Consider the following 13,981-nt stretch of genomic DNA (forward strand, 5'->3'; position numbering starts at 1 on the left):
CAATGCCAAAATACATTCTTCATAGATTTTGCAGAACAATAACTGTCAGATCTTCACAACAGAGAAGCTTTCTGCCCATGTGTTGGAAACTCGTCCTCTGGTTAGAAACAGCCTCAGAACCTGGTGAGCAGTTGACAAAAACAAGAGTTTGTTAAGAAAATTAGTAATGATGAATGTATTTACAGGAGACCAATGTGTTGGTTTCGCTCCTTGTTGTGTTGCACAGGCTGTTACACTACTAATTCAGCCCTTACTTGTGTGAAGAATAACCTTATTGAGAACCACTAGGTCCCTGTTATGTAAATACTCACAAATGGTATTGAACTGACTGGAGAAGGAAATGGGTTTTGGGAGGAATGTATGTTTTTTTCTTAAACAATGCATTTTCTTAAGCTCAACTAGTAAAGCTTTGTTATCAGTGCCCACCTTAGTTTCCTTAGTTTGTGCAAATATATGAGAAGATACCAAACATCAGATTGTACTGCATGGTTTAAAAGGGAAGGTCTCCTGTGTGACCTGAATTTTGAGCTGATAGAGATAAAGGCACTCAGGCAATTCCCAACATCTCCAAAGAGAACTGTTGATGCTGTTGCTGCTCTGAGGGTAGGATCAGCCCAACGCTGGAATATTAAAATTGGTGGTAGTTTTGATAGGCTTAGGGGAATATTCCTGAGGAGTGCAACTAACACAAGATAGATTTAGGGTTTAATTGTTTATGTTTTAGCAAAGGTTTTATGGAACTAATGGGGGAAGAACAATAGTGTCCATTACCGAGAATATTAATGCTGTGCAGAAACACCAGAGCTAGAGATGGGTAACCAGCAGAGCAGGATGTAATTGTCTTGAGAGGGTGCAAAATTGTGTAGCTGCCTTGCTTGATGTACCTGAGGGAGCTGACTGAGAGAAAGCCAAATGTCTCTTCACGTTGCACTGCCTCATGATCTGGTGACCTTCAGCCTTGCAGAATGGTTTTTATAATACTATACAGACAAAAATTGAATTACTGAAAAGTGACATTTGTTTAGAAGAATTTGAAACTAAAAACCATCATAATCTGAAGTGAACATTTTCTGTCTCAAACATGTACCACCCCTAGTGAGAGACAGCTGGAAAGTACAACTGATTTCTTTTGGAGTCTGCAGTGTTCATTCCTTGCCGTGCTTCAGATTTGATGAAAACACTGTCCTTTTGATGAGCTCATACTTCAGTTAAATCTTTCCATTAGAAACAGAAAAATTTTTCCGTAAGAGGAAAGATTTCATTTTGTATTCCAATATCCTCTTTTACTACCTTTTTCCACCCTTTCCAATACAAACTCAGTCATCCTTTACATCAGCAAAGCTAATAGACCTTTTTACTGTCACTCAGAATTAATTAGCAGCCCTTTCTTTATTCAGTACTCTGAAAACACTTCAAAAACACATGCACATTTGGTTACCCTTTGGGGAAGAAGTTGGAGGATATGTTATGTTATGCAGCATGATTTTTAGGGACACCAGCTATCACAGAAAGCAGTGGCTAAAGCCAGCACATGCATTCTCAGCCCGCATGACTTTTCATATCTTTTCAAATTTATTAAAGCTATAGAAAAGAAACTGGTTTTTTCAATGGTCTTACAGAATATCTGAAATCGACCGAATTTGCTTTATCTCTTATATTTCTCTTACAATATCACTTGTGGGTTTTTTTCAGCTTTACCCCAGACTCTCATGGTTTTTTCCTATTTGTCCAAACTTTTCCAAAGCTTCAAATCAGAATAGAAGTCTTCCTAAGGAAGTCCCAGGAGAATCTCTACACTCTAAGCAGCCTTCCCTGATGGCTGAGCTTAAGAAATTTCCCTGTAGCCTCTTCTTTCTCATTCAGGCTGGCAAAAGGCTGCCATCTTCCTGCAGAGTTGCTCCTCTCCTTGGAGCTCCTCCTCTGGGAAAGAGCTTCCTGCCACTCTGCTTATTTGGAGAAGGAGGGCTAGTCTGCTGCATAAAAATCATCTCTCCCCTTAAAGTAAAGCCCCTTATTGTCTCTGCAACATATGTGCAGAATAGACGGTATTCCTTTTTTTTTTTTTAAAAAAAAAAAAAGATGGTTTTGGTTTTACATGCTGTAAGCTGTGTCCTATGCTTTGTCCACATTCCTTGGGTATCATCCATGATAGCGTTTATATATTGTGGTTTCGGAGTAAAGCAACACCTAAAACACTGGCTTCCTTGCAAAGTTTGGTGACTACTAGTATCTTTTCAAACAAATCAGAACTAGAAATGTAATAGTTTTTTTTGGTACAGGTAAAAGCAGTGATAACCAGCAAATACACAGTCTTGGTCCTCTAGAGGCAGAATTTGGTTCCTGAGTTTTCATTCTTCACTCATTAAAACTCTGTTTCATCCTAACTCCTGGGGCTGAATTTCCTGGTCTGCTCATACAGCCTTCCTTGAAGGCGAGTGGGAGAGAAGATGATGAGGAAGTAACTATGGAAAGAGAAACGAGGACTAAGACAACCTACTGCAGACCTCTGGAGACTCTACAGCAGGCAGTGAGATGTGCAAACTGTATTACAAATGGCTCTCGCAACCATTAATGTAATTACTATTGGAGAAAGTTCTACATATACAGCTGATTTTCCTGCTGCTTCCAGATGGGGTCATAGCTGGGTCACTCAAAGGCATATGCCTTCTTCTTTTATTTTTTCCTCCCTTCAGAAAGGGATAATTGTTTCTTCCCAGCTGTTTGGATCCTCCAGTTAACTCTCTCAGTGCAGTTTTCCACAATAGTGTGATATTACCACTGCCCAGCTCCTGCTAGATTGCACAACATTTACTTTTTCTCCAATATGCTACATATATTTTGCAGAGTCTCAAATGGGAGTGATTACCGAGCACAATGTCACATTTACTGGATTTGTTCAGTGATTAGGTATGATCGCGCTAATACAGCTGCATTACGGCTGTTCTACTGCTAGTAGAGCTGCACTGCAAAATTAAAAGCATTCATACCGCGCCGTTCCATGAATTATATTCATAGCCTGCTGTGCTCTCTATTAGAAAGCAAACAGTAACTGTGAGGAGGTGTACTGAGGAATTGCTTCCCTGCTAGCTGTCTGTCTCCTCCTATCAATTCGGTGAGCCAGTGGCTGCTCAATAAAAGTGACATTTTGAAGTGTCTTGTCTCAAGAGAGCAATTACGCCACACCTAGCAGAATGTCTTACTCTCCATGCTGTCCAGAATGGCACCTCTCTCGGCTTTGATAGCTGCAGATTTTGCTACCGTCTCTCTGTCTTGCCATCCACTGGAGAAATAACACCTTCCTGACTAGAACTGACCCTTTCTCCTCCTTGTATACGCTGCATACTTAATACCTCTACTCTTTCAGTGTTGCCATCTGGGAATTATTATTTTATAATTGCTTGTTTCTCTTCTAGTTGGTCCTGCTTTGGACATTTCCTGAATAACAGCACATAATCATCTCTGGTAGCGTGCCTACAGCGCAACCCGAACGGATTCATTCTCATCTCTCAGCCATCTTGTTTATTGCCAACCTCACTGAAGTGCTGGCACTATTTTCGTTTTGCATTGGCGTGCTGTTTATAGACTTCTGAAAGTCTCGGGGAAAGACGCGCACACCATGATTACACCTCACCCAGTGGATGCCTCAGGGCTTACTCACTTGTAGCTCCATTTGTCTCTTACTAATTCTGTAATCCTCCAAAAATGTTCGGTTCATTGCAGTCTCAATCTACTGTCTCTATTTACAGCACAGGGGCAAAAACTAAAGTTAGCGAGCTCTGACAATGGGCACCGCTTAATCCTGGCCCATCTGCTCAGAGAGGGCTCTACCTCACGGAGGGACATGCTGTGACATGCTACTGCGAGTAACGATAACCCCTTGGTCTCGAAAGGAGCATCTGCACAGCAAGGTTCTGGTTCACTTGAGTTAGAGCTGGTGCAGTCCTGCCCATAATGAGCACATAAGTTAAATCATATTTTTAGGTTTAATGGAATTACTCCTGATTTACATTACTCTAATTGCTCCAAATCAGTAAGCACCCTTTTCCTACAGCACAGCAATACAGCTGCAGCGGAAATGGATTAAGTATAAGAGTATCTGCCTTTTATTAGATGCCACCATTGATTTAATTCATCCGGGGCAAATAACTAGATGAAATAATTAGCTGCAGTTTAACCATCTAGTATCTGAGAGTGATGTCTGAGTCCGATAGACCAAAAATGATCATTTAGTTGGCTGTCTTTTTAAAAGTCTGTTAAAAAAATTCTAGGAAAAAATAAAACATTTTCTTTTACATGCTATTGAGGAATAAATTACAAAGCATTTGTGGAGTTTTATATATATACATTTATGCCTGGCACAGATATATCACCTTCTGAAATTAAATATTTGTACAGCTGCTCTAACAACCTTGTCTCTCTTGAGTGACAGAAGGAAGCAAAACCGTAAGTCAAAGCTTAGCTTAGTGCAAGGTATGAAAATAAAATGTGACTCATACACTAAACAGGATAAATTTTTAATACCCTATTTGTTGATTGTATTTTATGAATGGTGAATATTTGATTCTCTTTACATGCATTTCTGAATTGTTACACGCAGTGTGTCTCTTAGAAATCCTTTCCTAGACTGTTGAGTAGTGCTGACTCTTCCTTTAAAGAGACATCATTGTGCAGTGCTGTTTGAAATGAGTCCAGAGAGGAGATTTCCATGCCTAATGTATTTTCTTTTTGTGATCATTCCTTAGCAAAGAGAATTCACACCAGGGTAAATAATATATAGCTATATTGGAAGAGATAGTATTTGTATTGGGAACCTCCTGTAATTCAGGAGGCTCAATGCAGAGAAAAAATAGCTAGAAAGCATCTTAATCTGCAAATTCATGCCTACCTCGACACAGTCCAAACCCAGGACACAGCAGCAGACGAAGGTGTCTTTTTCTTTCTCTTGGTTTCTGCCAGATCATTACCCATGGCTTTTTGGCAGTCCTGCATTATTCCATTCTAGCAGTGTTTCTTTAGAAAATCTGGGAGAAGGGGATGACACTGTCTGCCTCTCTGCTTGCCTACCTGTCCTTGTCACCCCCAGCCCTAGTTGAGTCTGTTCATGAGTTTCAGGGAAATTTGGGATTGAAGTTACAATTGCAAAGATAGTGTTCCTGTAAGCTTGGAAAGATTGCAATAGAAACCCGTCCTTTAGAAGAGATCAGAGAATGTAATTCAGATTCATTTGCCCCAGCCACAAGAGAAGTTTCAGAGCTTAGACCTTACTGGGCTTGCAAGTTAACTACCTGGAGGTACAGCTGTGTGCAAAATCGTGCTTCTCTTTGTAGAGTTGCTTGTTTCTTACTACATCCAAATTCTGTCTTTAGTTTTAAGATGAAACTGATCTTTCTGTACATGTTTTATCAGAATCTATCAGTCATGTTAAAGAAAGATAAAAAAGAGGGGAAGCTGCTTGAATTCATTGCTCCTAAGACCTTTGTTTTGTAACTATGAAATGACCAGAAGAAAGAACATTTCACCATATTGTAAGTTATGGTAAAAGCTGCCACAGAGAATGGAAAGGTGCAGTTCATATAATAAAATACATTCTGTGGGAAGAGAAACTAAAGTGAGTAATAGATCATTTACCTTGTATGGGTATGGCAATAAATAAAAGTGACTTTCTTCTTAAAAACACTGATGAGCAATTCATGCCAAATACAAAGCGAAGGCACAGAATGGACTGCTCTTGCCAAAGCGTCCAAAAAGCTACAGAGAGGCATAGAGGCTCTATATGCACAGCCAATAAAGCAAGGTCAGTAAAGTGTGTGAAGCGTATTGTACTGAGGGAACTTTCAGAAAATTTGTGGTTGATATCTGCTGTCAGGGCTATTGGATATCCAGTGTCGGTATAATGATTTAGGATGCAGGAGAAAAACTTCCCAAAGTAGGGAAAATAAATTTCCCAATCATCATTAAATTTGTTTCTAAACACCCGGCGGTAATGCGGCAAGAGCAAATGAAGATGACACAGGCAATGGAAACAGGGGCTTTAAGAATGAAAGTAACTGGTCACATATCAGGAAGCAGGGAGACGTGCCAGAGCAAATGGAGCTGGTTTCCTACAGCTGAAGATCCAGGTTAACTGAAGTTTCAGCTGAAGCTTTCTTCATGGTTGGAGTATTTGTAAAGCCTCTGCTTTGTGTTCACTAGTTTCTAGTGAAGAGGGAACTCCGCTGCAGCGTGTCTCTTGGCTGGGGAGCCTGCTGTGATCTGTCTCCTCTGATCAGCTGCTCATTTTCATAAAGCTTGTGGGAACTGAATAGCTTTGACACCGTCAGATTGAGATTAATACAACCATTTTGTTAAAAGGAATTGAGGGATTGGGAGTGGAAGAGAGACATGCGCAGGCATATATCCACACTCGGGCAGTGTGGTCATGTGTCTCCCGAGGAAGCCAGGCTGAAAAATAAAGGTCCAAACAAGGGTGAATGCTGCTTCTTTCTCTTCTTATCTCTTGGCTGTACTTCTGACCAGGCTCACACTGTTAATCTTAAGATTTAGAGCACTGTCCTTAATTTAAAGTTGACTTGCAGGGGCAGAGGTGGCTGTGATTTGTAAATAGAAGGAAATGAGCCCTGGCCTTTAGCTGGTACAGCCCAGATTAACAATCGATAGTCCAGCAGGACAGATAAATCACGAAAGCAAAGTCAAATCCTGTACGGTTAAAGGCCAGGTTCATGGTCCAGATCCAGGATTGTACTTTATGTGGAAGCCAGGGTGGATGCTCCTCTCTCCTGCAAATTTCTGACATGAGGGTTGACAGCTGGTCCTGATAACTAATGCAGAATCCTCAAACCAGAGGCAGCTGCAATGTGAACAGGAGAATGGAGAGGCAAAGGCTCCCTGTCAGGCTGCGTAAGGGGAGCATGGCTTTACGACAGGTCCTGCGATGAGGACAGTTCTATGGCTGTACGGGGCACATGGCACTGACTGGAAGACCTAGGCTGTTTGGGGCGTACGCCTTCCCTGTGCCATGGCAGGGCGGCTGGGAGATCGGAAATGAAGGAGGGGTTATTGAGATAAGTTGTCACAGCCCTTAGCTCCAATCCTTGTATCGCGGACTCTTGTCACACAAGACAGCTGTGGCCATGCATTCTCTTCCACTGTCTGTCCCGTCTGGGGCTCCAGCACCTGCGAACGCTGCCTCCAACCCTGTCCGGCCCTGGCAGGAGGGAAAACACCCGAGCAATCCAGCTGTTGGCTTGACACAGCTAATGAGTCTCAAAGTGGGTAGAATTGAGCAAGGATCGGGTTCTAATAACATGAATGTCTGAGTGGATTTGTAATGTTACCCAGACTAGCAAGTAATTGCAGCAGCCTTACAATACTACCCTTAATCAGAAAATCGTTGTCCTGCATCCCCGTCGCATGTTTGAACGCAAAGTGGTGCTAAAGAGAAAAGGGAGGCAGAGTCCTCCGGGAAGATTGCATTGAACCAGCCTGTCCACTTAACATCAGAGTGCTGGAAATCTTGTCAGCTTATAAGTTTCACCAGTATTGCACTTTCTCAAGAGAAAACGTTCATAATGTGCCAAAATGCACTTGGCTGTGATTCTGTCCGTGTACTCAGCTAGAGCAGACAGCATTTGATGTGGCTCAGATTTGAATCATGCAGGGAATGAAAGTTTTATAAACCCCAGACCGAGCTGAGACACCGCCTAGGCAGGCAACGCCTGGTTAACACGCATGGCAGCTACCTGTCGTTAACGAAAGGTCGTCACTAAGTAACTGCACGGCTAGCATCCGTGTGCGGCGTGTGCACATGCACACGCACACTTGCAGTGGGAGTGGGAATACCAACGGGCAGAGCAGGCACACCCCCCTTCTGTTCCATCTTCGTAAAAGGCTCCTGTGGCTTTTCCCCTTCTTGCTAAGCTTGGAGTACAGAAGTGCGAAAGAATAAAAGCAGCACTCTAGCTCGCGATGCACGGCCCTGGAGCAGCCATGGGCTTTACGGGAATGACATTTACGGCTGACATCAGATCTGAGTATTTGCATTGGATTTCAGTGTCGGCATCGGAGGTGTGGCTTAGCAGGGACACTGTTTCAGTCTTCTGATTCAGCTAAGAGGCAGCTCCGTCTGAGAAAATACTCACTCCCCTCGGCTCCGCTATCCTGCTTGCATCTGACTCCTCCCTCCTGCAGCTCAGAACAGCGCAGGGCGAATCCAACAGCCTCTCATTTCTACTATGTTTCTCCCTGAGCTACTAGAGCTTGAGCATACCTGATACTCTGCCTCCGTTGCAACTGAACTCGTGAGTAAGGCACACTGCCTGATATCCGTCAAAAGTGAATGGCATGTTGTTACCTGAAGAGCCTAAATTAACCGTCTTCCAGTGCTGAAAGGATTATGAAGAACTGCATTTTTTTCAGCATATTTGATACTTCGTTGTTGCCTGATTTTTCAAGAGCATGAGTCGTTCTGGTTATCAAGGGTGCCTTCACCTGAATATTTCTTCATCAGATGCCACAGAAGAGAATCTAGGAAAACAAAGAAACTTGTGATGTGGAGCTAACGGTTCTCTTTTCAGCTAGTGAAAACTTGCAGAGTCAGTGAGAAGGCAAAGAAAAAAATTTGCCAAGGACAATGTCGGTAACGCCTAATAATTTGTCACTCAATGGGACAAGCTTCTTTGCTGAAAATCATGGCATTGTGGATAAGCCTAGTGAGCAGAGAACTTTGAATGTCTTTCTATTTTGCTTGACTTTTATCATTGCATTCACAGCACTTCTGGGCAGCATTTATTCACTAGTTTCCCTGCTGAAGATGCAAAACAAAACTACGGTTTCAGTGATTGTGACCTCTTTGTCAATAGATGATTTGATCAGCATTGTGCCAGTGATTATTTTCATGCTCACCCAGTGGTCAAGTGATGCCGTCCCCCAGCCTCTGTGCACCACCTCAGCGCTTATATATTTATTCCAGGGCATTTCTAGCAACCTGAAAGGGTCTCTTATAGTTTCTTACAACTTCTACACCATCAACAAAACCGAGGCAATGAGCTGCAGCACTTCCAAGCGACGAGTGAGCATGGTATGGGCCATTCTGACCATTTGGATTGTCAGTTTGCTGATCTGTATTTTGCCTCTCTGTGGTTGGGGCAAGTACATCCCCACCTCCTGGGGTTGCTTCACTGACTGTGCCAGTTCCTACATCTTGTTTTTATTTATTGTCTACTCACTGTGCTTTTGCCTCCTCACAGTGCTGTCTGTTCCTCTAACTTACCAGTTGTTGTGCTCAGATGAGCAGCAGCTATTACACATTGATTACCAGGAAATCTCTCGGGGCTACATCACACCTGGGACACCTGCAGGCTGCAGTACTGCTACTCCATCTCTGTCACCGGTGGACCCTGTGGATAAAACCCTGAAGCATTTCCAAAACGCATGTCCAAGCTCAGAGGCAGTTTTCAGGAAAGATGTGGCTGAGAGCGGTGCACCCGAGCCCCGTTGCATGAACAGCATACAGAGCAGGAGCTTCACGGTGGGCTTTGCCCAGAAACGGTTCTCACTCATTCTTGCATTGACAAAAGTCATTCTCTGGCTTCCAATGATGGTAAATTGTCAGATTGCTTTACTTTCCAATGTTTACTTACATTTAAATGGCATGTGAGTTGGTGTGCCATGAATTGAAACAGGTGGACAATAGCCATTGCAGTTGTTCCTTACAGTGTAGCTTGTGCCAGCAAAAGTCCTCTTAAGCAGGTCTGTGTCACTACATGAATGTAACTGGCTTTCAGCAGATTTGGCAGAGCCTGATTTATCAGCGTGTTACTCCATCTTCACATCATTTGTATCACCTGAATACAGGGGTGAGTGAGGCCCACCCCTCTGCATTGCCAGCTGTCTGACAAGCCTGTGTTCCGCAGTGTGGGGCCTGGGAATTGTACTAAGCTAGCTCTTCCAAACCCTCCTCCTAGCTGTGAGTCACGTCCTTTGCCAGACTGGTTAAAAACCAGGAGTTTGTTAGAAAAATGAGGTTTGCTTACATCTCTGTAATCTCTGTAGCACTGGGGGCGGGGGGCAGGTGGGAAGGAGGGCTGTCCTTGTGCATGCACTAGTGTATTTGGGAACAGGTACATTCATGTATAATTAGAAAGGAGTCTGTTGAGAACATGGAACATGGGTCTGGGGCACTGTTTTCCCTGTCCCGGGAGTGTGTATGGACTGAGCACCTGAGCTTCTCTCAATGAAAGGAGCATTACAGAGCATCTGCAGCGCAGCCCTGCGCAGTGCCAAGGTCTCTCTCCTGTTCCCTCTCAGGAGTTGGGGTTCCTCGGTACCATGCAGGAGAGACTGAGCTGACAGTCTCTTCTAAGTTGCTTGGATTGCGAGATGCTTGTTTTAGTAGTGCTCAGGCAGCTATATTTAGCTTAAGCGGTTTTTCTGAGAAATGCAGAATGAGGAGGAGAGCCTCTCTCAGTGTGTTTTCTCCACTCCGTTAGAAACAAAATTGTTAGGCTGAGCAAACATTAATGACAACCTGTGTCTTTTACTTGTGTCATATTCATGGTGAGATGTTCTGTTTATTCCTGGAAGTATCTCATGTGCCTGAAGCGATTTAAATTTCAAAATGCTTTGCCTTTCAGATACAAATGGTCGTCCAGCACATCACTGGTTTTCAAAGCCTTTCATTTGAGACACTTAGCTTCCTGCTGCCCTTGCTGGCTGCCACAGTCACCCCAGTATTTGTCCTGTCAGAACACTGGATCCACCTGCCCTGTGGCTGCATCATTAATTGCAGGAGGAATTCGTACGCAGTGTCTTCTGAAGAACTCAAAAGTAAGTATGGAAGGGTGACACACAGCTGGAATGCATCTTGTAGTGAACGGGATAGGAAGTTGGTGCCAGTAATAGTACTTTGTACTCCTTGAAATCACTTACCTGAATTATATAGACATTATTCAAAACAATATATGAAACTCACAACATTCATGTGAGAGAGCTGGATGGAAATAGCGGATGCTGAGGCACAGAAGCTTGGCTGATTTTCCCAGGTCACTGCCAGATCTTTTAGCAGAGTCTGATGGACTCTGAATCCTAGTTTCTCTCTCCTCTCCTACCCTGGGCAAGATGTATCTACCAAGATCTGACTTCTACCAATCAAATACATGGAATATGCTAAACACACGTTTAATGGCATGGGGGGAAAAAGGCTTACTAATTGCAGGCAAACTATAAGGAGAGGAGCTATTGTTTGTACCCCTGCGCTGTAGCTACTAACCAGAAATCACAGCGACACCAATAAGCAAATAGCAAAGGACGTGGTTTATGGGAGTGGCCTGCATCTCGGTGCATTCATGCCACTTGCTGAAAGCTGAGGAACTCCTACATAGTTTTTGCCTAAAAATATTTCCCTGCATGTTTATAAAGTTTTCCTTGGTGTAACAGAGGACACCAGACCTTCACTGGCAACGTTCTTGGAATCTTCTAAAACCCTGTTTTTTTCTGGGCCTCCATATAAAACCAGCTGGAGGAATCCCTGCTCATGCTGCCTCTGGCACAGCCTGTCTGCGGTTACACGATTGTTGTTCTTTTCATAAAGAACTTGATCATGTGGGAATACTCAGTCAGAGAAATAGAGGACAAAGAAATACAGCTATCACTGTGAATGCATCTCTAGTGCAAACCACATTAAGGCTTCTGCGAACATGAATAACATTGTCATATTTGTGACTAACAGACTGCATAATGCTTCCCTGCAAATTTCCTGGCCACAGTTACTTAGGAAATACCTCAGTCTCCAATGTTCACGTATCTGCATGGAGAGATTGCATTTTGAATTACAAATGAAAATATGTTCCCAGTATTCTTCTGAAAGAAGCTTTTGTTATTAAATTGTCTTATCGAAACTTATTATACCTACTAATATAAGTTCAGCATCTTTACTAGTGATTAATTTACATTAATTACACACAAGTGTATGCATATATGTTCATACTTGTTTGCTTTCTGGGACAACTGAAAATGTATGAACTTAAAAATACTCATCTGTTCAACAGTAGGTAACTGTGCAAAGTTTGAAGGATAGAAATCTGCCACAGGATATTAAATACATCTGTATCTGCTAGATCTCTGTTAACATATAATAAACGTGTTCTGGTAAAAATATCAGTAAGGAAACCTACAAGGAGAGAAGATAGAGCAAGAGTTGATTTTTTTTTTTTTACTTTGCATTCATAATTATATCAAGAATAACTTATCAGAAAAATAATTAAAATTTCCTATTTAGAATCCTGCAATTATATTCATATATTAAAATGATAGATTTGTGCATTAATCTTTCAGAAATGAGAGTTGCAGTGCTAGCATTTCATACAGTTGTACCTTGAGGCCTCGTCCAAGGGGAACTGGAAGTGCTGGCAAGTTTTCTTTAGAAAGTTAGAATTAGAATAGAATAGAATAGAATAGAATAGAATAGAATAGAATAGAATAGAATAGAAGTTCAGTTAGAAGGGACCTACAAGGATCATCTAGTCCAGCTGCAAAAGTTAAGAGCTAAATACTTCTGAGGATCTGGGCATTGTTTCCCATTCTCTGCGGTGAAAGTCCTCTGACATCAGTGGATGAATTCCTGACATGCACTGCATGTTCAGGGAGAAATAAAACTCCTGAATCCTGGAGAAAAGCCATTCTCATTCATGGCTTTAACTTGCTTTGAACACACTTCCCAAATGCAGAATCACTTGTGCTTCATCTGATGACATTTTAACCATTTTCCCAGAGAGGATGAGTGCAGTTCATCAAGAAGGCAGTTTATTTCAGATGTATTTAATAATGCTATTTAGAGAGATAAATGTACAACAGATGGAAAATTAGTAATTATGAAATTATTTAAAATAAATCTGTGACTTTTGGATATTTGTACTAAAGACTATTCTCAAGTTTTAATGCAATCATTGCGAAGGTCAGAATTTCACCCATAATTAAATACAACTGTTGAGCAGAAATAGAGGTTGTATAAATGTGTCCTCATACCTTTTATTTTGTAATTTAGTTTTGGTGGGAAGGTGATTAGTTAAATAAAAGGCACTTCTTTAGTTACTACATAAGGTAAGAGGCTAAGGGGAAGGATGAAGAATCTCAGGTAATTTGTGTTAGAAAGGAGGAAGAATGAAAGGGTATAAATAATGATTGAGAATTTTTATTTAATTTTCAATTACTGTGTAAGATTAGTTGGAGCACTGAATTTAGAATGGAGAATATAAAAAAAATTGTGTAAATACTTCAAATATTTATTTGTTACTGTAGAATTCTGTTTTTCTTGCTTGACTATTGATATTTAAGGTTAGTTATGTATTTTCTGAAATGTTTTGTCATTTTGTACAATTTTTCACCTCTAGAAATATAGCAGAAACAGGCTCTGAAAAAAAGAGTACTACAAAATTTAGATATTTTCTTCTTGTGTGTATCCCACAAAGCATCATATATCGTGTGGTTTTGAAAACGGCAGATAATCTACCAGTTTTTGGGAATCCATTAACTTTGGAATGTGTAATCTCTGAATTCATTAAGAAGATGGTGTAATAACATACTATCTGAGAAGTCTTTCTCCTTGACAGTTCATTCTTTTTATGGATAGAGAATTGCCTGTTTCTAGCTGTAGTTAAATAATTTATTCCATCTTTTAGAATGTCATTTTCACTGTGTGTGTAATCTCATTTTTCTTCTTGGTTTTGACTCTCTTTAATGTGACTTTTCTTCCCTTTCTGCTTAGCCAAACGTAGGGGTTTCGAGTTCAACCTGTCATTCCAGCAAGGCTATGGAATCTACAAAATATCCCATGAAAAGCATCACCACGACGGTGATGGTAAATCTACGTCCTGTCACAACTTGGTGAGCTACGGCTGCGGCACCTGGGAAGAAGCGCGGAGAGGAAGGGGCGACACCGGTGGCCCCGGGAGCGCGGCGTTCAGCACCACGGCCCGGGCGGACAGCT

At 41.8% G+C, this 13,981-nt stretch overlaps 1 protein-coding gene across 1 annotated transcript; it reads left to right on the plus strand.

Moving 5' to 3' along the window:
- Window positions 1-8,105: 8,105 nt before the first annotated feature.
- GPR149 (G protein-coupled receptor 149) lies at window positions 8,106-13,965 on the plus strand (the record flags this gene model as incomplete). Its single annotated transcript, XM_010288154.1, has 3 exons — window positions 8,106-9,598; window positions 10,632-10,824; window positions 13,760-13,965. Coding segments are annotated over exons 1-3 (1,368 nt in total), but the record flags the coding sequence as incomplete, so codon positions are not given.
- Window positions 13,966-13,981: the final 16 nt, after the last annotated feature.

Source organism: Phaethon lepturus, unplaced genomic scaffold (genome assembly GCF_000687285.1).
Source record: "Phaethon lepturus isolate BGI_N335 unplaced genomic scaffold, ASM68728v1 scaffold13395, whole genome shotgun sequence".
Classification (NCBI taxonomy): Eukaryota; Metazoa; Chordata; class Aves; order Phaethontiformes; family Phaethontidae; genus Phaethon; species Phaethon lepturus.